This window comes from Gymnoscopelus braueri (genome assembly GCF_963280865.1).
Source record: "Gymnoscopelus braueri genome assembly, chromosome: 7".
Lineage (NCBI taxonomy): Eukaryota > Metazoa > Chordata > Actinopteri > Myctophiformes > Myctophidae > Gymnoscopelus > Gymnoscopelus braueri.
The window spans coordinates 53,999,232-54,021,222 of NC_137608.1; the positions used below are offsets into that span (position 1 = coordinate 53,999,232).

At 41.7% G+C, this 21,991-nt stretch overlaps 1 protein-coding gene across 1 annotated transcript; it reads right to left on the reverse strand.

The window, feature by feature from the left end:
• Positions 1-2,657: 2,657 nt before the first annotated feature.
• LOC308088263 (rap guanine nucleotide exchange factor 1-like) lies at positions 2,658-14,672 on the reverse strand (the record flags this gene model as incomplete). The annotated part of the gene is made up of 9 exons (XM_080432665.1): positions 2,658-2,841; positions 3,105-3,245; positions 4,302-4,381; positions 6,490-6,603; positions 6,762-6,840; positions 7,685-7,779; positions 8,746-8,830; positions 12,565-12,731; positions 14,595-14,672. 9 exons carry the CDS (start codon positions 14,670-14,672, stop codon positions 2,706-2,708), a joined length of 975 nt encoding a protein of 324 aa, XP_080288791.1. The 3' UTR covers positions 2,658-2,705.
• Positions 14,673-21,991: the final 7,319 nt, after the last annotated feature.

Genomic DNA, 21,991 nt, shown 5'->3' on the forward strand with positions numbered 1-21,991 from the left:
ATATCATGGGGAGAAGTACAATAACACTCATGTCAGTGGTACGGTAGTTCTGCCTGGAGCTCAGGGAAGAGATCATAGTTATACTGTAGCTGCTTCAAGGACAAACTGAACCATAACAAGATAGTCTGTACCAAAACAATAGATATTAGACCTAGTGGAGACATTTAGACTCTTACAAGCTGTCAAATATCATACTGTATTGTAGAAGTATTATAAGTGATGGTAAAATATAAAGGTTAGATATAAGCAGCCATATAACTTCTTCCTCAGTGGTCTCATATAATATTGTAATATTTTGAGATATGGAATTTTGTGTTCACATTATGGAGTTAGGTTAATCACTGATATTAATTAAAACATCTTTCTTTTAATGCATTTCAACAGAAACAAAACAACACTCTGCATGAGAATGAAGTGTTAAAGCAGCACTATGTAGTTTGGGGTATCAGTGGACACTTTGGACACAAATAACATGGCAGCGACGTCTTTGACTTCATTAACTCCCATTACACCTAAGACAGGCACCCTCTGTAAATAGCTTTAAAGCACAGCTCAAGACCTATTTCTTCACTCTTGCTTTTAGTTGATTTTTAAATCTCTCTGATGTTAAATGGTAAATGGTGCATTTATATAGCGTTTTTATCCAAAGCGCTTTACATAGATTGTGCATTACATTCACCCATTCACACACACACTCATACACCGATGGAGGAGGAAACCATGCAAGGCACCAACCTGCTCATCAGGAGCAATTAGGGGTTCAGAGTCTTGCTCAAGGACACTTTGACACTAACTCTGGGGGAGCCCGGGATCGAACCGGGAACCTCACGGTTCCCATCCGGCCGCTCTACCGGCCACTCTACCCCTGAGCCACTGCCCCCCCCTTGTTATTCATGTCCTCACTGTTTTGTCTGATTCACTGCCTTTTTCCCTTTTATTTGAAAGGTAAGGTAAGTGATTTACTTTGGTTCAAATAAGTGTTAAACAGCTCTATATTGTGATAGTACTCATTGCTATAGAGTGTTTGTTCAGTAAAAGGAGTCTCCATGTCTCTCCAGCTCTTTATTAACACATCGGGTGCCAAACACGGTAAAAACGTGTTATTAATCTTTTTGTTTTTTTCGTTTTTTTTCCACAAGGGGGGGCTAGCGCAGCGCCCCACGGTGACTCTGAGAAGGAAGGGACAGATGGATCACCGTGCCAAAAAAACTGTCTCCCGTCCGCTCCCATTCTATCTCCTTGCAAAAAAACTCCATATTTCCTTAACTTTTTACAGTGGGGGAAACGAGTCCCGTTCGATCCGAGATCACTCCGCCATGGTGACTCGCGTGAGAGATGTTATTGTTCCAGGCGTTAGCCAGGACCATCCACCATCGTGCACGCATATGTTGTTTACAGTCGGGTGCTCGTCATGGAGTCTGCAGCTGTAAACAGCGTAGCGTTACAAACGGTGAGATCTCTGGCACTCAATGCCACTTTTTTAAATAAAACTCTGGCACCGGATGTGTTAAACAAAAACATGCATTTTCAGTGGTCTCTCCTGATTGGCTTAAATGTTGTCACCTACCTGAAGTAAATATTCTGTTTACTAAAGAGCTGGAGAGATCCCTGTGACCGAACAAACGCTCTGTAGCAATGATTACTATCACAATATAGTACTTTAACCTTTTTAACAAAAAACAAAAAAATACCAAAAAATACATCTTCAACTACCTTTTCTTTTTTGCTTTATTGTTAAATTAGTTTTATGTATTTCATGTCATGAAAGGTGCTATACAAATAAAGTTTATTATTATTATTATTATTATTATTATTATTATTATTATTATTATTATTATTATTATTATTATTATTATTATTATTATTATTATTATTATTATTGTTATTCATTACCCAAGAGTCTCTGCAACCATGACTGGCCAGTCTTAGCTTTGACTGGCAGTTCTGCCTTGGCGCCATGGCAAATGCCAGGATGAAACTCCCCTATACATAGTAATACAGTGCAAGCCCCTAGCAGCGACCCCCCTGAGTCTATATATTTATGGAAGGATGATTGCAATTGCTTAAACATGTCACTTTATACTTTTGTGGGACATAAAATGCATAGTGCTGCTTTAAACAATGATTTTTCAGTGTATAAAAACATCTCCTTTACTTGTATTTTATAGTATATATTTGTGTTACAAAATGATTGAAAAAGCAGTGCTCGTTTTCTTCCAGTTCACCGCGGGGGGGGGGGGGGGTGGGCCCCCCTGTCAAAAACATGTAAGCAAAGTTGAACGGTGTTGACGTCTCCGAGGTACAGAGACTAGGGGGACGACCACGATGATTTACCATTCTTTTACTCTGATGGCACTGAGTCGGCTGAAGGCGACTTGGCAACGTTCAGCACGGAGACTCGCTGGCCTAAGCTCGCTCTGCAGGACGCCTCTCATGGCTCAAGTCACCTTCACCTCCGTCGGTGTGTGCTGCGAGACATCAAAGCCTCCCGCTTGCTTCATCTCACGCCGAAAAACGAGTTGCACCTTTTTCAATTCGACTCGTTTTTCAATCATACTGTACCATATATGCAGTATATACTGTATGTATATATATATATATATATATATATATATATATATATATATATATATAAACAACCTTTCACAGTCTTCTCATTCAGCCAAATCATTCCTAAAACCAGGCGGCTGCCGTCTCCTCCCACATCATCTCTGATTGGCTCGTGGGGTATTCCGTGGGCGGATCCTAAGAGAGAGTTCCCATAATGCCTCCTCGGCCAGGTGGTCACTGAAGCCGTTAAAGAACGACACGATGTCCTCGTTACGAGTTACAGAGTAACGACTGTAGAGAGACAGAGAGACAGACAGACAGACAGACAGACAGACAGACAGACAGACAGACAGACAGACAGACAGACAGACAGACAGACAGACAGACAGACAGACAGACAGACAGACAGACAGACAGACAGACAGACAGGAGATTTATGTGATTTTTTTTGTTGTGTATTGATTGGATTGATTGTATACTTTATTAGTCACAAATGTAAACAGGATAAACATGTAATAATAGATATATAATAGATAATAGAGAAATAAACGAACATTTGCTGAAAACTCCTCACGGTGTCCAAGATGTTGAACTGCTGCCAGCGCTTTGAGAAGTTCACCTTTGACCCCTGTGATGTCATCACCTGGTCAGGGTTCCCCAGGTGGACGAAGGTCAGATCCTGGAGGATCAGACCCCTGGACAGACAGACAGACAGACAGACAGACAGACAGACAGACAGACAGACAGACAGACAGACAGACAGACAGACAGACAGACAGACAGACAGACAGACAGACAGACTCTAATTCAATGCTTGGTTGGTCCTATATACATTATTTAACCCTTTACTGGTTAGTATTTGAGACCTTTACTAGAGTCAATCATTCTTATTGACCTTGAACATGTAATGTTGTCACTGTATATGTATAAATATTAATATACCTACTCTGGTCATTGAAGGTATTGTTTGTATTGCTTTTATGTTCTTTTAATTATGCTGTATTTGTATGAGGTTTCGCTTTTATGTTTCTTTTACTATGTTGTATTTTTATGAGGTCGTTATGATGCTATTGTGAATGGAAAGCACTTTGGGTCAACTTCTGTTGTTTTTAAATGTGCTGTACAAATGAACTTTGACTCTACTTGACTAAATGAATTGAATAAAGGTGACTTGACCTGGACTTGTACCTGCAACAACCAGGGCCTCTAGCTGCCCAGGCGGGCTCACTGACCACTCAGCTATGGCCGCCCCTTAGGTACCACACCTTTCTTTTGCTGTATCTTTATATATGTGGTCAAGACTTGTTTCCATTGTGGTCCTATGTAATCAATTCACCAAAAGAGCATTGAATATTAACACATTAATATGTCAACAACAAATATAAAAGGTAGAAGGAGCTAGAGTTCAGAGGTCATAAGTACAGGTAGGAGGAGCTATAGAGGTCAGAGGTCAAACGTACAGTTTGACCTTGCTATAGAGGTCAAACGTACTGCCAGGTCATGCCTCATCCATTCATTGGAAAATCGACCGGAAGAGAAAGAAGGGAAATAATAACTGTTAAAGAAAGTGTCAAGGGTGTTTTAAAAGGCAATCTAAAAGAACTATGAGTGGCAGCCGACCTGTAGTTTATATGATATATATATATAAATACAATAAATACGCCGCGTCATCGCCCTGATATAACCACTAGTGTGTATGTTTTATTAGCAAACAACATCCCTGTATAACATTCTGTCACTCGCGGGACTACGAGCCAATGGGGCGTGGCCTCAGACCCCTTGTGTGACCTCTGCAGTGTTTCTCTGCCAGTCTAGTCTGCTGAGAGGAGCGCTGTCCAGCGCAGAGAGGACACACAGGTACGAGTTGAAGTTATTCAACTTCCTCAGGTGCTGCAAGAACACACACACACACACACACACACACACACACACACACACACACACACACACACACACACACACACACACACACACTTGAGAAGGATGAATACATTCATGGAACGTGATTTTCATTGTCCTCACTGATTCAGGGTCAGCACAAGGTCAAAGCTTACCTTCATAACTTTGATGAATTTAAGCAGCAGTCTCTCTCTGTCCTGAGGCCTTTCCTGTAGAATGACCACCGAACGCACCCTGACGCGCGCGCGCGCACACACACACACACACACACACACACACACACACACACACACACACACACACACACACACACACACACACACACACACACACACACACACACACACACACACACACACACACAGAGTTCAGTATAACTTTATCGTCAACCAGAGTGACCAGTGACTAATGTGAACCAGGTCAGTTTAACACCTTAAACACTATTTAGTATGGTTTACCAGAAGGACAGGACTAGTTAGTGTGGTTTACCAGAAGGACAGGACTAGTTAGTGTGGTTTACCAGAAGGACAAGACTAGTTAGTGTGGTTTACCAGAAGGACAGGACTAGTTAGTGTGGTTTACCAGAAGGACAGGACTAGTTAGTGTGGTTTACCAGAAGGACAGGACTAGTTAGTGAGGTTTACCAGAAGGACAGGACTAGTTAGTGTGGTTTACCAGAAGGACAAGACTAGTTAGTGTGGTTTACCAGAAGGACAGGACTAGTTAGTGTGGTTTACCAGAAGGACAGGACTAGTTAGTGAGGTTTACCAGAAGGACAGGACTAGTTAGTGTGGTTTACCAGAAGGACAGGACTAGTTAGTGTGGTTTACCAGAAGGACAGGACTAGTTAGTGAGGTTTACCAGAAGGACAGGACTAGTTAGTGTGGTTTACCAGAAGGACAGGACTAGTTAGTGTGGTTTACCAGAAGGACAGGACTAGTTAGTGTGGTTTAACAGAAGGACAGGACTAGTTAGTGTGGTTTACCAGAAGGACAGGACTTGTTAGTGTGGTTTACCAGAAGGACAGGACTAGTTAGTGTGGTTTACCAGAAGGACAGGACTAGTTAGTGTGGTTTACCAGAAGGAGACGTTGTTAAAGTGTTGGGTGAACTCGGTCAGGTTGGGACACTTCTCTTCATTCTGTTCCTTGGACCACAACAACGCCTCTGGAAGCTAGACAGACAGACAGACAGACAGACAGACAGACAGACAGACAGACAGACAGACAGACAGACAGACAGACAGACAGGGATTAAGCAAAATAAAATCTCACGACTGAAAATGTTTGTATGACCAAGACCAATGTGTGTGTGTGTGTGTGTGTGTGTGTGTGTGTGTGTGTGTGTGTGTGTGTGTGTGTGTGTGTGTGTGTGTGTGTGTGTGTGTGTGTGTGTGTGTAGAACTGAAAAATGGTGCAAAAGTTCAAATAACGCCACAAAAAGGTCTGAGGCCGCGCCCCTGGAATCCAAAAACTGCCGCTATTTCGTCGGCCAAATTATTCTGTTTTTAACTCTTTATTTGCTAATAAATAAAACTCAAAACTCTAACTCAACAATAGCTGATGACCCAAGATGATGATGAGGCACCTTAATATGTTAATTCATTAGAAAAATGAGGTGTTATAGTGACTCACCGTTATATACTATATAATTATTATATAAGTTGGGTGGCATATAGACCTACTTATTATTATCCTACAACTTAGCGTCTGTAAATAAACAAGACTAAAAAGAGGAGCAATTATTTCAGACTAAACTTTTGGTGATGCCTCATCCATTCATTGGAAAATAGACCGGAAGAGAAAGAAGGGAAATAATAACTGTTAAAGAAAGTGTCAAGGGTGTTTTAAAAGGCAATCTAAAAGAACTATGAGTGGCAGCCGACCTGTAGTTTATATGATATATATATATAAATACAATAAATACGCCGCGTCATCGCCCTGATATAACCACTAGTGTGTATGTTTTATTAGCAAACAACATCCCTGTATAACATTCTGTCACTCGCGGGACTACGAGCCAATGGGGCGTGGCCTCAGACCCCTTGTGTGACCTCTGCAGTGTTTCTCTGCCAGTCTAGTCTGCTGAGAGGAGCGCTGTCCAGCGCAGAGAGGACACACAGGTACGAGTTGAAGTTATTCAACTTCCTCAGGTGCTGCAAGAACACACACACACACACACACACACACACACACACACACACACACACACACACACACACACACACACACACTTGAGAAGGATGAATACATTCATGGAACGTGATTTTCATTGTCCTCACTGATTCAGGGTCAGCACAAGGTCAAAGCTTACCTTCATAACTTTGATGAATTTAAGCAGCAGTCTCTCTCTGTCCTGAGGCCTTTCCTGTAGAATGACCACCGAACGCACCCTGACGCGCGCGCGCGCACACACACACACACACACACACACACACACACACACACACACACACACACACACACACACACACACACACACACACACACACACACACACACACACACACACACACACACACAGAGTTCAGTATAACTTTATCGTCAACCAGAGTGACCAGTGACTAATGTGAACCAGGTCAGTTTAACACCTTAAACACTATTTAGTATGGTTTACCAGAAGGACAGGACTAGTTAGTGTGGTTTACCAGAAGGACAGGACTAGTTAGTGTGGTTTACCAGAAGGACAAGACTAGTTAGTGTGGTTTACCAGAAGGACAGGACTAGTTAGTGTGGTTTACCAGAAGGACAGGACTAGTTAGTGTGGTTTACCAGAAGGACAGGACTAGTTAGTGAGGTTTACCAGAAGGACAGGACTAGTTAGTGTGGTTTACCAGAAGGACAAGACTAGTTAGTGTGGTTTACCAGAAGGACAGGACTAGTTAGTGTGGTTTACCAGAAGGACAGGACTAGTTAGTGAGGTTTACCAGAAGGACAGGACTAGTTAGTGTGGTTTACCAGAAGGACAGGACTAGTTAGTGTGGTTTACCAGAAGGACAGGACTAGTTAGTGAGGTTTACCAGAAGGACAGGACTAGTTAGTGTGGTTTACCAGAAGGACAGGACTAGTTAGTGTGGTTTACCAGAAGGACAGGACTAGTTAGTGTGGTTTAACAGAAGGACAGGACTAGTTAGTGTGGTTTACCAGAAGGACAGGACTTGTTAGTGTGGTTTACCAGAAGGACAGGACTAGTTAGTGTGGTTTACCAGAAGGACAGGACTAGTTAGTGTGGTTTACCAGAAGGAGACGTTGTTAAAGTGTTGGGTGAACTCGGTCAGGTTGGGACACTTCTCTTCATTCTGTTCCTTGGACCACAACAACGCCTCTGGAAGCTAGACAGACAGACAGACAGACAGACAGACAGACAGACAGACAGACAGACAGACAGACAGACAGACAGACAGACAGACAGACAGACAGACAGACAGACAGGGATTAAGCAAAATAAAATCTCACGACTGAAAATGTTTGTATGACCAAGACCAATGTGTGTGTGTGTGTGTGTGTGTGTGTGTGTGTGTGTGTGTGTGTGTGTGTGTGTGTGTGTGTGTGTGTGTGTGTGTGTGTGTGTGTGTGTGTAGAACTGAAAAATGGTGCAAAAGTTCAAATAACGCCACAAAAAGGTCTGAGGCCGCGCCCCTGGAATCCAAAAACTGCCGCTATTTCGTCGGCCAAATTATTCTGTTTTTAACTCTTTATTTGCTAATAAATAAAACTCAAAACTCTAACTCAACAATAGCTGATGACCCAAGATGATGATGAGGCACCTTAATATGTTAATTCATTAGAAAAATGAGGTGTTATAGTGACTCACCGTTATATACTATATAATTATTATATAAGTTGGGTGGCATATAGACCTACTTATTATTATCCTACAACTTAGCGTCTGTAAATAAACAAGACTAAAAAGAGGAGCAATTATTTCAGACTAAACTTTTGGTGATGCCTCATCCATTCATTGGAAAATAGACCGGAAGAGAAAGAAGGGAAATAATAACTGTTAAAGAAAGTGTCAAGGGTGTTTTAAAAGGCAATCTAAAAGAACTATGAGTGGCAGCCGACCTGTAGTTTATATGATATATATATATAAATACAATAAATACGCCGCGTCATCGCCCTGATATAACCACTAGTGTGTATGTTTTATTAGCAAACAACATCCCTGTATAACATTCTGTCACTCGCGGGACTACGAGCCAATGGGGCGTGGCCTCAGACCCCTTTTGCAGCTTTATTTGAAAGCATGCTTTGACAACAGAGAGACAGGAAGTACATCAAAAGGTCAGAGGTCAAACCTCAATCTTGTAGAAGAGCTCAGAGTCCAACAGAGTCAACTGTTCTGCTACGTCCTGACTCCTAAAGTCATGCAGGGTACCTGGTCTATAGGAGGAGAGGAGAGGAGAGGAGAGGAGAGGAGAGGAGAGGGGAGTGGAGGGGAGGGGAGGGGAGGGGAGGGGAGGGGAGAGGAGAGGAGAGGAGAGGAGAGGAGAGGAGAGGAGAGGGGAGGGGAGGGGAGGGGAGGGGGAGGGGAGAGGAGAGGAGAGGAGAGGAGAGGAGAGGAGAGGAGAGGAGAGGAGAGGAGAGGAGAGGAGAGGAGAGGAGAGGAGAGGAGAGGAGAGGGGAAGTATATTATTCAGGTTATTGTATATCATTAGTATTATTATTTAACCCATTCTATCCAGGAACGCATATATACTGTATGTGTCATTTTAGATTTTTAGCTATAACCATTATTTTATACTTTGGGCTGTATAAAAATAGCAGATATACAAACTCATATATACAAGCGGCTACGAGCTTGTAGATCTGCTATTTTTGCAAATCTTTGCTTCTGGGGAACAGCTTTTGTATTTTTTTAAACCTATGTTGCTATATATCAGTGGTTCTCAAACTTTGTCATGTCAAGGACCCCCCAAAATAATAAGTATTTGACCACGGACCCCCATCTCAAAATATGTTGTTCCAGGGACCCCCAAAAGCAAAGATTTAAAAAAAAATTATTACATTTTTATCCCACCATTTTTTAACCCCATTTTTTACACCCAGTGCCAATGGTCTATGTAATCCTGGGCACTACACTCCCTCTGCCAACCTAGGGAGGCCAGGGCCGAGCTCATGCCTCCTTCAATGCATGAGAGCCAACTGACCTTCTTGTCACCTGACAGGGGGGAGTTTCCCTGGTAGGACGTAGCGTGTGGAAGGAACACGTTATTCCAACCAGTTCCTTTCCCCTCCCAAAAGCAAAGATTTTAGTTAAAGATGGAGTGCCATGATATTTTTCAACCGTAAAACCTGACCATAAGGTATTATTATTATGTAAGGATTTTTTTCAACAAAAAAAAAAAGTGTACAGTAAGTGTTAAAATGTTGTTTTTATGTAGACACACCCACCAGTTCATTAAGTATACCTGGTTTCACTTAGCACCACCCATCTAATCCAGTCCCTCCGCCTCCTCCTATAAGACCACCCACCTGTCCTAGTCCTTCCCCCTTATCACTAAAGGACTGCCCATGGTTCTGCCCATTTGTTTACAAAATGGCAGGAGGACAAATTGGACAAATACAGCCATATATGTTTGAACCTGAATCTGGTTCAGATGAAGATGAGGAGGAAGAAGAAGAACTACTCCATAACCGGAAAGCCTCATCAACCCTTTGCACTGGACACGCCCACCCCACATGCACACACACACACACCACCACACACACACACACACACACACACACACACACACACACACACACACACACACACACACACACACACACACACACATTAGAGACAGATACAAAAGGTGTGTGTGTGTGTGTGTGTGTGTGTGTGTGTGTGTGTGTGTGTGTGTGTGTGTGTGTGTGTGTGTGTGTGTGTGTGTGTGTGTGTGTGTGTGTGTGTGTGTGTGTGTGTGTGTGTGTGTGTGTTATTAGTGTGTATTAGTAAGTCAGGACCGGTTGCATAGTGTAAAATAATAGCATAACACACACACACACACACACACACACACACACACACACACACACACACACACACACACATTGTTGCACAGTGTAAAATAATAGCATAACACACACACACCTCTCATGTGACACTTTGATCACATGACCAGTGTGTTTTTAAAGACATTTGATGGTTTCAGCAGTGAGATGTAATGAGGCTTAGATTGATGTTTAATGAACATGAACAGCATTTTACCAGCAATGCTGAACGAACACACACACACACACACACACACACACACACACACACACACACACACACACACACACACACACACACACACACACACACACACACACACACACACACACACACACACACACACACACACACACACACACACACACACACACACTGCTGGATGTAGACATGAACTGGAGATACTGGTGGACTGACACACATACACACTGACACTCCTTTACATGAAAAGGTTTGAGAACCACTGATATAGAAACATACGTTTTCTTTTCAAAAAACTGTTAACTAAAAGACATTTGTAGAATCGGCTTCAGGTCTGAATGGGTTAAAGGCCCTACATGCACACACTATAGTAGATGGTTTTTCTCTCCCAACAAGCTCCTTTCCAACTCTCACACGTTGGTCACTAAAGACACTGTGATTCATTCCTTCCTTCCTTCCTTCCTTCCTTCCTTCCTTCCTTCCTTCCTTCCTTCCTTCCTTCCTTCCTTCCTTCTTTCCTTCCTTCCTTCCTTCCTTCCTTCCTTCCTTCATTCATTCATTCATTCAGAGCCATTTGGAGCAGACTTGGGCTGAGGAATTTATACAAAGTATGTGTCTCCCTCTAGTGGCCATGAGCATAAACACAAACTGTCAAATAATATCAACACATCCATATATACCTCTGTGACAAAACTGAAACTTTAGTGATATATATATATATATATATATATATATATATATATATATATATATATATATATATATATATATATACATTACGTTACCTGAAAAGTAACAGTTTTGGACATATATGAGGTTTCCACCTGACAGAGACGATATTATGCAAGGGATAATTGACGGCCAGCCGGTCCTTATTGATAAATAAATCCTGACAGGGTGATTATAGGCACCGACACGGAGTGGAAGTGCCTAATCACCCTGCATGGATTTATTAATCAATAATGACCGGCTACCCATCAATTATCCTGCTAATTACAGGGCTACTTAATAACTAAATGAATACATTGACCCAAAAGTAACAACAAAACTAAGTATCTCCTTGCTTACGGCAATGAAAGTACTCCATAAGTGTTGCACTCTGTGCCGTGAGCTTGCAGATCTGCAATTTTTGGAATAGCCAAATAAATCTTAAAATGACAGATGCGTTCCTGGTCTTAATGGATAAAGCTGTTTGAGCTAGGCTAAGTTATGTGTGCTAATAACACAACCTGGATTAGAACATGTCACGTGTGAATGTGAGCGCTAGTGCTATGGAGATGATATCCAAACCGTCCTTCTGCTCATAAAACACAGTGTGTGACACGGGGCATAAATAAACATTCTTAATAAGTTTGCAGGAGCGTGAGGCAGGCGCACGGCAGCCGTAGGTCGACGCATGCACACTTTGATCATCCCATAGCTTGCGGCGCTGTAACCATGGCGACGACAAATGGCAAGCATCCCATAACCATAAACGCAGAATCTCCGCTGTTTGAGAGAATCCTGCTGAACAGGTTTTGATGACAGAATTCCTTGATGACAGAATTCCTTGATGACAGAGGTTCCCTTTGATGACAGAGGTTTGCTTAATTATAGTGGAAGAACCTGTCTGTCTGCACCTAAACACACGCACGCACGCACGCACGCACGCACGCACGCACGCACGCACGCACGCACGCACGCACGCACGCACGCACGCACGCACGCACGCACGCACGCACGCACACACACACACACACACACACACACACACACACACACACACACACACACACACACAGACAGACAGACAGACAGACAGACAGACAGACAGACAGACAGACAGACAGACAGACAGACAGACAGACAGACAGACAGACAGACAGACAGACAGACAGACAGACAGACAGACAGACAGACAGACAGACAGACAGACAGACAGACAGACAGACAGACAGACAGACACAGACCTGTGACGTCGGCCCCCAGGCTGAGGCTCTTCCAGGTGGGTGAGTAGTGGACACAGTGTCCACACCATGACGAGTAGAACTGGACCAGCCAGGCCTGGGACGAGTTGCTGACCTTTGACCTGAGCGACCCTCCGGTCAGGATGAGCACCGGGTCCTCCTGCTCGTAGAGCCGGGAGGCGGCGTGTGTGTGATTAATTTTCCTTTATCTGTCTAACTTTAAATGTAATTTGGCAACACATTTGATGTATACCAGTATATACAGTAATGGAAAGTTTCATAATTCTATAATTTCTAACAGTTGGCTTCTTGTCATTTCTATTAGGAGGACTGAAGAACACAAGGATGCAGAAGAAGGCTCTCTCCAAGTGGTTCACTGGGGCTCGTGATAGAGGTGGAAACAGAGTTTGAGCTCAGAGACAGCTTCCACAACTGGATGATGCACCACCCCAGTAGACAAAGTCTCTGTCTCTCTTTCTCTCCCCTTAGCAGCACAATACTTGGTTGGTTCTGTCACTGGGGATTTAAACAGAAAGGCTCAAGAGACACCCACGTACACATAGGGCCCAGATTCATCTGCAACATGAAACTGGATCTCAGAATCCCTCTGCCCTGTTACATGGACAATTGAAGTTTTTGATGCACCTCTTATACACCATTTTTATTCTTATATTTTGTTTCTGTTAATAGTCTCTGTGGAGCATTGTCAGAATATTATGTTGCATTTTTGTGATTTTATGTATATACTGTATGTACACTTGCACGTGTAATGTGTGTGCCTTCTCTTCCTGCACCTTTACACTACTGCTATATTTATTTCCATTTGTATTTTCATTGTATTTTCATTATCTTGTAATATTGTATTTAATAATTTTGTCAAAATATATATTGTCTATTTTCATCCTGGTAAAACTGAAGACGTGTAAAATGTTATACCCAATTTTTATTTTAGGTGTGTTTACAAGAATTAACACGGTTCATGTTTGCTGCTTAATCTATTTTATTTATATTTAAATCTTATTAGGACCCACGTTGGAAATCAAAGGAACCATTGCACAAACAAACCCAGTTAGGACCCACCTCTGTCCCATATAGACTTGCCTAGTTGGGGCCCACCTGGGGCCCAGGTAGAACCCACCTAAAGCCCACATGGGCATCCCAGTTGGGACCCACCTCGGTCCCACATAGACTTGCCTAGTTGGCGCCCACCTGGGGCCCAGGTAGAACCCACCTAAAGCCCACATGGGGCCCATGTGGGGCCCAGGTAGAACCCACCTAAAAGCCCACATGGAGCCCACGTGGGGCCCAGGTAGTACCCACGTAAGGCCCACATGGGCATCCCAGATGGGACCCAAGTGGACCCCGCTGACATGCCGACATGGGGCCCATATGGTTTAGCCCACCTTGAAACCATATGGGACCCACCTAGGGCCCCGGTGGAACCCACCTAAAGCCCACATGGGGCCCATGTGGGGCCCAGGTAGTACCCACCTAAAGCCCACATGGGGCCCAGGTAGTACCCACCTAAAGCCCACATGGGGCCCATGTGGGGCCCAGGTAGAACCCACCTAAAGCCCACATGGGGCCCATGTGGGGCCCAGGTAGTACCCACCTAAAGCCCACATGGGGCCCATGTGGGGCCCAGGTAGAACCCACCTAAAGCCCACATGGGGCCCATGTGGGGCCCAGGTAGTACCCACGTAAGGCCCACATGGGCATCCCAGATGGGACCCAAGTGGATCCCGCTGACATGCCGACATGGGGCCCATATGGTGTAGCCCACCTTGAACCCATATGGGACCCACGTGGGCGTGCTGGCTGGGATGGGGGTCCCTGGCATAAAATGTTTGCAGATGGGGGTCCACGGACAAATACAAATTAATCTGGGGGTCCTTGAAATGAAAATGTAATTAAAAACTATTGTGAAAAAAAAGTTAAAACAGCAACTACCAATATATTTAAAAACGACTTTACAGAAAAGAAAACAAGCACAAAGTCACTTATAATAAGCAGACATGGCAACAGTGATGTCGTCACGACACAGGATGTACTGAGAGTGTTGTTGATGATCACACATGCGCGAGGAGAGCGCAGGACGCATGTGCAGGATATGAGCGACGAGAGCGCAGGACAGATCAACCGTTGAGTGGGCGTGTCTCTCTCTAACGCTCTGCTCCTCCCACTGGTTCTCAAAGTGAGGTCCGGGGACCCGCAGGGGTCCTATGGTGGGGTTTCAGACGGTCCCCAGCAAAATGTGTTAATATAGCATAGCATCAAAATAAGTTACTTTGGCTCTTCATAAATAGCAGATCTACAAGCTTGTAGATCTGCTATTTTTGGAAAATCATAAAAATCTTGCTATATATGTTTTTTAAATGTGGAAAGATTTAGATTTGTTTTTATTTATAAACCATATCACTACGTGCATTACACCAGTAGGGTGTAATGCACGTAGTGATATGGTCCCCTCTTGTTTCTCCACAATGGACACACATTGGGATTGAACCAGTATGTTATTTAGACTTCTGTAGGAGAGTCTGTGTTACCTTTTACAACTGAAAGTGATGCAGGGAGAGCATTTAGTTTCAGGGAATGAGGATGTTTGTTGTTCCTGTTCCAGTGCATGAAATGTCTCTCATTTCAGAGTTGCTTCATGGAGAAGTTCACATGGGGGCAGTGGTGGAAAAAGTACTCAAATGTTTTACTTAGGTAAAAATATCAATACTGCAATGTAGAAGTACTCTGTGTTACAAGTAAAAGTATCAATAATGTAATGTAGAAGTACTCTGTGTTACAAGTAAAAGTCTGGAATTCAAAATTTACTTGAGTAAAAGTACAAAAGTTTTGGAATCAAAATGTACTATAAAGTACCAAAAGTAGAAAGTACTCATTATGCAGAATGTCCCATTTCACAATTTTTCAAATATATGAAATGTCTAAAAAATCATTTGAAAATAGCAGATCTACAAGCTCACAATGCACCTTGTGAGCTTGTAGATCTGCCATAGACACACACGCACGCACGCACGCACGCACGCACGCACGCACGCACGCACGCACGCACGCACGCACGCACGCACGCACGCACACACACACACACACACACACACACACACACACACACACACACACACACACACACACACACACACACACACACACTATACAGAACCTTTCACAGTTACAAAATGAATACATTCTGTATGGGACAAACAACAGACATCCTTTAATTAAATCTAATCTGTGTACAAAATAAATGCAATGATTTAATGTTCCACTTTCATGTATTTTAAAGCTCAGCTGCTTTCAATAATAACTGGAGATAAAGTTTCAAAAGGTTGATTTTTTTTTCTTTCCAAGACTGAAAAAAAGTTAATAATTTATTATACATCCCAGATAAACATATATTTAAAGAATGTGCTGATTTACCTGTGTTGTGTTTCACTGATTGATCTGCAATAAACCAGTGGTTCTCAACCTTTTCAGACCACGACCCCCCAAAATAATCTTATTTGAACTCGGGACCCCCCAAAATAATCATATTTGAACACGGGACCCCCCAAAATAATCATATTTTAACTGGGGACCCCCGAAAATAATCTTATTTGAACTCAGGACCCCCCACCCTGAAAAAGACTTGGAATTGTAGGAGTTGAGGCGTTACATTTAGTTTGACTCAGTTCGCATAGATAAATAGATCTACATGCTCTAAAAGAGCTTGTAGATCGTCTATTTAAAAAAATGTTGCTCTTTCTTATATTAATTGACAATTTGGCCAATGTTTGCCCAGTTTTTAGTATAGTTTATTGATTACTTATGAAGCAGCAGCTATATACTGTTCATGATATGTGCAATAATCCAGACTGTCGTCTTTCTGGAAACAGATGATGTAACATCGTATCTTTAATCTGATTGGCTGATTATTCTGAACTACAGAACGAGTCCTCCTTCATTCTCTTTCAGACTCCAGAACTTCTCTTTCGGTAAGCATCTGTTTATTCTGATCTGTTTATTCTGATCTGTTTATTCTGATCTGTTTATTCTCATCTGTTTATTCTGATCTGTTTATTCTGATCTGTTTATTCTGATCTGTTTATTCTCATCTGTTTATTCTGATCTGTTTATTCTCATCTGTTTATTCTCATCTGTTTATTCTGATCTGTTTATTCTAATCTGTTTATTCTCATCTGTTTATTCTCATCTATTAAATTCAGTTCAGTTTTGATCACTGATGATGAAGATTACAGCCACCCTCCTCATCCTCTCCTCTGTACTTCATGTCAAAGCGATCCCAGAAAGTAAGTACATTATATTTATGTTATTATATAATATATACATTTACATATACTGTTATTATATAAAAACTAATATAACCGATACAAAAAAATGACACACACACACACACACACACAAACACACACACACACACACACACACACACACACACACACACACACACACACACACACACACACACACACACACACACACACACACACACACACACACACACACACACACACACACACACACACACCTCTCACGTGACACTTTGATCACATGACCAGTGTGCTTTTAAAGACATTAGATGGTTTCAGCAATGAGATGTAATGAGGCTTGGATTGATGTTTAATGAACATGAACAGCATTTTACCAGTGACGCTGAACACACACACACACACACACACACACACACACACACACACACACACACACACACACACACACACACACACACACACACACACACACACACACACACACACACACACACACACGCACACCCCTCTGAAGTAACACTTTGATCACATGACATGATGGTATCATCAGTGAGATGTAATGAGGCTTGGATCAGAGGAGCGTCTGTGAGTTCAGTTTACAGGTTCAGGTTCCCGGCTCTTCCTGGCTTCATAATTAAAGTGTCCTTGAGCAAGGCACTGAACCGCGTCATTCCAAAACCTCTTGTGCTATAACCACGCCCTCTTCTGTGACGAAGGCGGAGCTGCCTCTCAGCATCACATTCAACACATTCTAATACAGACTGAAACCAGGGTTGATTTAGTCGACTAAAACTATGACAAGAAATGTTGGTCGACCTTTTTTCACTGACGAAATCTAAATAAAAACTAAATAACAACTAAGCTGTGATGACTAAAACTAAGACTAAATATATTGACAATTTCATCAACAAATATAAACTAGACTAAAATGTTAGTGAGTGACTAGTGGAGAAGAGATCCAGTAGAACTAAAAGACAAGTCATTTTATGTTTGGTTGCGGGTGTTGTGTTGTGCTCTGAAAATAGCTGATCTACAAGCTGATCTACGTCTACAAGCTCACAACGTGTCCCAGCGCGACGCGTTGTGAGCTTGTAGATCGCCTTGTAGTATTTGATATTTTCAGCATGCAACCAAGTGTAAAATCAGCCATTACGACGCCATCAAGGCACCGCCAAAATACGTTTTAGTCGACTAAATCAACTGTAGATTTATTCGACTAAAACTAGACAAAAACTAAAACATTTCAGATGACTAAAATATGATTAAAACTAAATATAATTTTATTCTAAAGACTATGACTAAAACTAAAGTAAAATCAACACATCCTGAAACCTCATTACAGCACCTGGTCTGGTGGCGTGCCTCACTAATCATTAGACTGACAACCCTAACCTCCTGGTATCGTTTCCCGCTGCCGACACTCTTTTTACAACCACTATTTGTTTTGATGATTAACTCATTGACTGCCAGAGTTAAAACATCGTCTATAGCTGACCTACCGACCGACCGACTTTTTATATTATCAGAATAAAAGACAGTTAAAAAACTCAGCTATAATTAACTGACCTCTGACCTCTCCCAGTGCTTCATTTCAGTCTTAAGGCCCTCAGGATGAAGGAGTTCTAGAATCTATCTGTGTTAAACTGATATAAACCTATCACTGAATGTATCTATTAAACTGATATAAACCTATCACTGAATGTATCTATTAAACTGATATAAACCTATCAGTGAATGTATCTATTAAACTGATATAAACCTATCAGTGAATGTATCTATTAAACTGATATAAACCTATCACTGAATGTATCTATTAAACTGATATAAACCTATCACTGAATGTATCTATTAAACTGATATAAACCTATCACTGAATGTATCTATTAAACTGATATAAACCTATCACTGAATGTATCTGTTAAACTGACCTACGGTACGTACATGAGGTTAGAAATAACGTGCAAAAGGTACAGTATGTACATGAGGTTAGACATAAGGTACAGTATGTACATGAGGAAACATAAGGTACGTTATATACATATATACTGTTATGTGCAATAATCCAGACTGTCGTCTTTCTGGAAACAGATGATGTAACATCATATTTTTAATCTGATTGGCTGATTATTCTAGTCTACAGAACGAGTCCTCCTTCATTCTCTTTCAGACTCCAGAACTTCTCTTTCAGTAAACATCTGTTTATTCTGATCTGTTTATTCTGATCTGTTTATTCTGATCTGTTTATTTTCATCTGTTTATTCTCATCTATTAAATTCAGTTCAGTTTTGATCAGTGATGATGAAGATTACAGCCACCCTCCTCATCCTCTCCTCTGTACTTAATGTCAAAGCGATCCCAGGAAGTAAGTACATTATATTTATGTTATTGTATAATATATACATTTATATCTACTGTTATTATATAAAAACAAATATGAACAATGCGCAATACAAACAAATGACACACACACACACACACACACACACACACACACACACACACACACACACACACACACACACACACACACACACACACACACACACACACACACACACACACACACACACACACACACACACACACACACACTCCTTTTACTACCTGTATATACAGTATTGAATCTTGAATGTTGGTCCAAATACATAAACATTAAAACAGATGTTAGGAACTGTTGTTGTGACATCATGAAATACATCATTCTGTATGAATTACTTTCATAATAAAGCATAATAAAACAAAGAAACCATTTGAATGTGTTTCAGTGTGAATAAAACGTTTGACAGGAAGCTACTTTTAATATCCAACCTTTCACTTCATATAAGAACCAAACATGATTGTTTAACATGATGATTATGTGTTATTGTCACTGTTAAGAAGTTTGTTGTTGAATTTAATGTCATCTTTGTTTTTTCCCCCAGTGTTCCATGAGGAGATTCATGTCCTTGGCTGTTCAGACACAGTTAAAGACTCATATAAAGAGTGGATGTTGGGACTGGATGGTGAAGTGGTGGTGTATGCAGACTACAACAAAGGGAAGGTGGTGTACCCTCAGCCTCCGTTTGTAGATCCAATCACCTTCACAGCAGCTTATGAAAATGCTTTGGCTGATCAGCACTACTGCAAAAACAACCTGGACACCATTCTCACTGCCTTGAAGAAACCACCAGTGAAAGGTACATGAATACTATGAACACAATAGTTATTAACTAAAACGGTTGAATGTATTTAACATGAATGAAAATGTTTAAACATGTATATTAAGCATTTATGGTTTTTATGGTGAAATATTTTCTATATAATATTTATTTTTAGTAAACATGAATATGTGCTCGAGGTGCAGATAATACGATTATACAACAGTTACCATCAAGATAAAACATATCAAAATGTATTCATATTGTGAGGCATTTCTCTCTCATAAATAACAACCTTTCTGTGAGTGTTATCTCTGTTATCCTGGAAATACATGATGGGGTCTGACAGATAGACAGACAGACAGACAGACAGACAGACAGACAGACAGACAGACAGACAGACAGACAGACAGACAGACAGACAGACAGACAGACAGACAGACAGACAGACAGACAGACAGAGTTTACGCCACATGGCCGGATTAACCCGGTGCTACGACCCGTTTCGGTGGCGGGGGGGGGGGGCACGTTTCACCGTCTCAGAGCTCCTCCAGCGCTACATTTAGGTGCTTTTCGGTATCAATACTGCATCTAGAAGTACTCTGTAACAAGTCCAAGTCCGGAATTCAAAATTTACTTGAGTAAAAGTACAAAAGTATTGGCATCAAAATGTACTTAAAGTACCAAAAGTTAAAGTAGTAAAATGTTTGAAAATAGCAGATCCACAAGCTCATAGCGCGGCACTCGGTGCCGCGCTATGAGCTTATAGATCTGCTATTTTCAAATAGCCCAGGTATAAAAAAGGGGTTATCCTGGAAATACATGATGGGGTCTGACAGACAGGCAGACAGGCAGACAGACAGACAGACAGACAGACAGACAGACAGACAGACAGACAGACAGACAGACAGACAGACAGACAGACAGACAGACAGACAGACAGACAGACAGACAGACAGACAGACAGACAGACAGAGTCCTTGTTTACTCAGCCACTCTAGTACTTGACAATTCAAACACACACAGTGATGATATTATATACAGATTATAATAAAACTGAACATTAATGACATTTTTAATTGCCTGTTTCCAGATGGATATGTGTACTATCAGGCTGCCCGCTGTGTGTTTAACTCCAGTGAGCTGAAGGACATACAGTACATATACTCATCTAATTTCGATGGTGATGAGTTCCTCAGGTGGGACAGTAGAGTAGATCAGTTTGTTGGATACACTGAGTTTGGTGTGAAGAACGCAGAGCGCTGGAATAAAGATCCTACACTACTGCGTGTGATGAGAGCAAACCGAGAGGGATTCTGCAAAAACAACATTGAGCTCTACTACTCCTCTGTTCTGAACAAGAGAGGTGAGCTGATCTCAGAGCAGCACTCAACACTCATCACCTCATAAACTATAACATGACATCATAATAAATCATTCTATTCAGAGATGATTAATGGTGTTAATATTGATCTGATAATGATTATAAAACATCCCTTGGTCTGGGCCGTAGCGTGACGGTCCAGGCACCCCAGGCTGCAATGCCAGCCTGACAGCGTGTCGCGGGTTCGACTCCCGATCCCGACGACCTTTGCTGTGTGTCACCCCCTCATCTCTCTCCCCATTTACCTGTCAGCCTATCACTATCCCTCTCTCTAGAAAATATAAAAAATTAACATTCAATCCGGGAACGCATCTCTGTCATTTTAGATTTCTTTGGCTATTCAAAAATAGCAGATCTACAAGCTCATAGCGGAGTGCCGCGCTATTAGCTTTTTTTTAAACTATATTTTTAAATCAAATCTTTGCTTCTGGGGGGTCCCTGGAACAACATATTTGACAAATGTTCGTTTTAAAAATATATATATTTAAAGATTTGAACACATTTTCAAGATTTATCCAAAAAAATAGCAGATCTACAAGCTCATAGCTTGTCTACAGTATCTGCTATTTTTGATTAGCCAAAGAAATCTAAAATGACACAGATGCGTTCCCGGATTGAA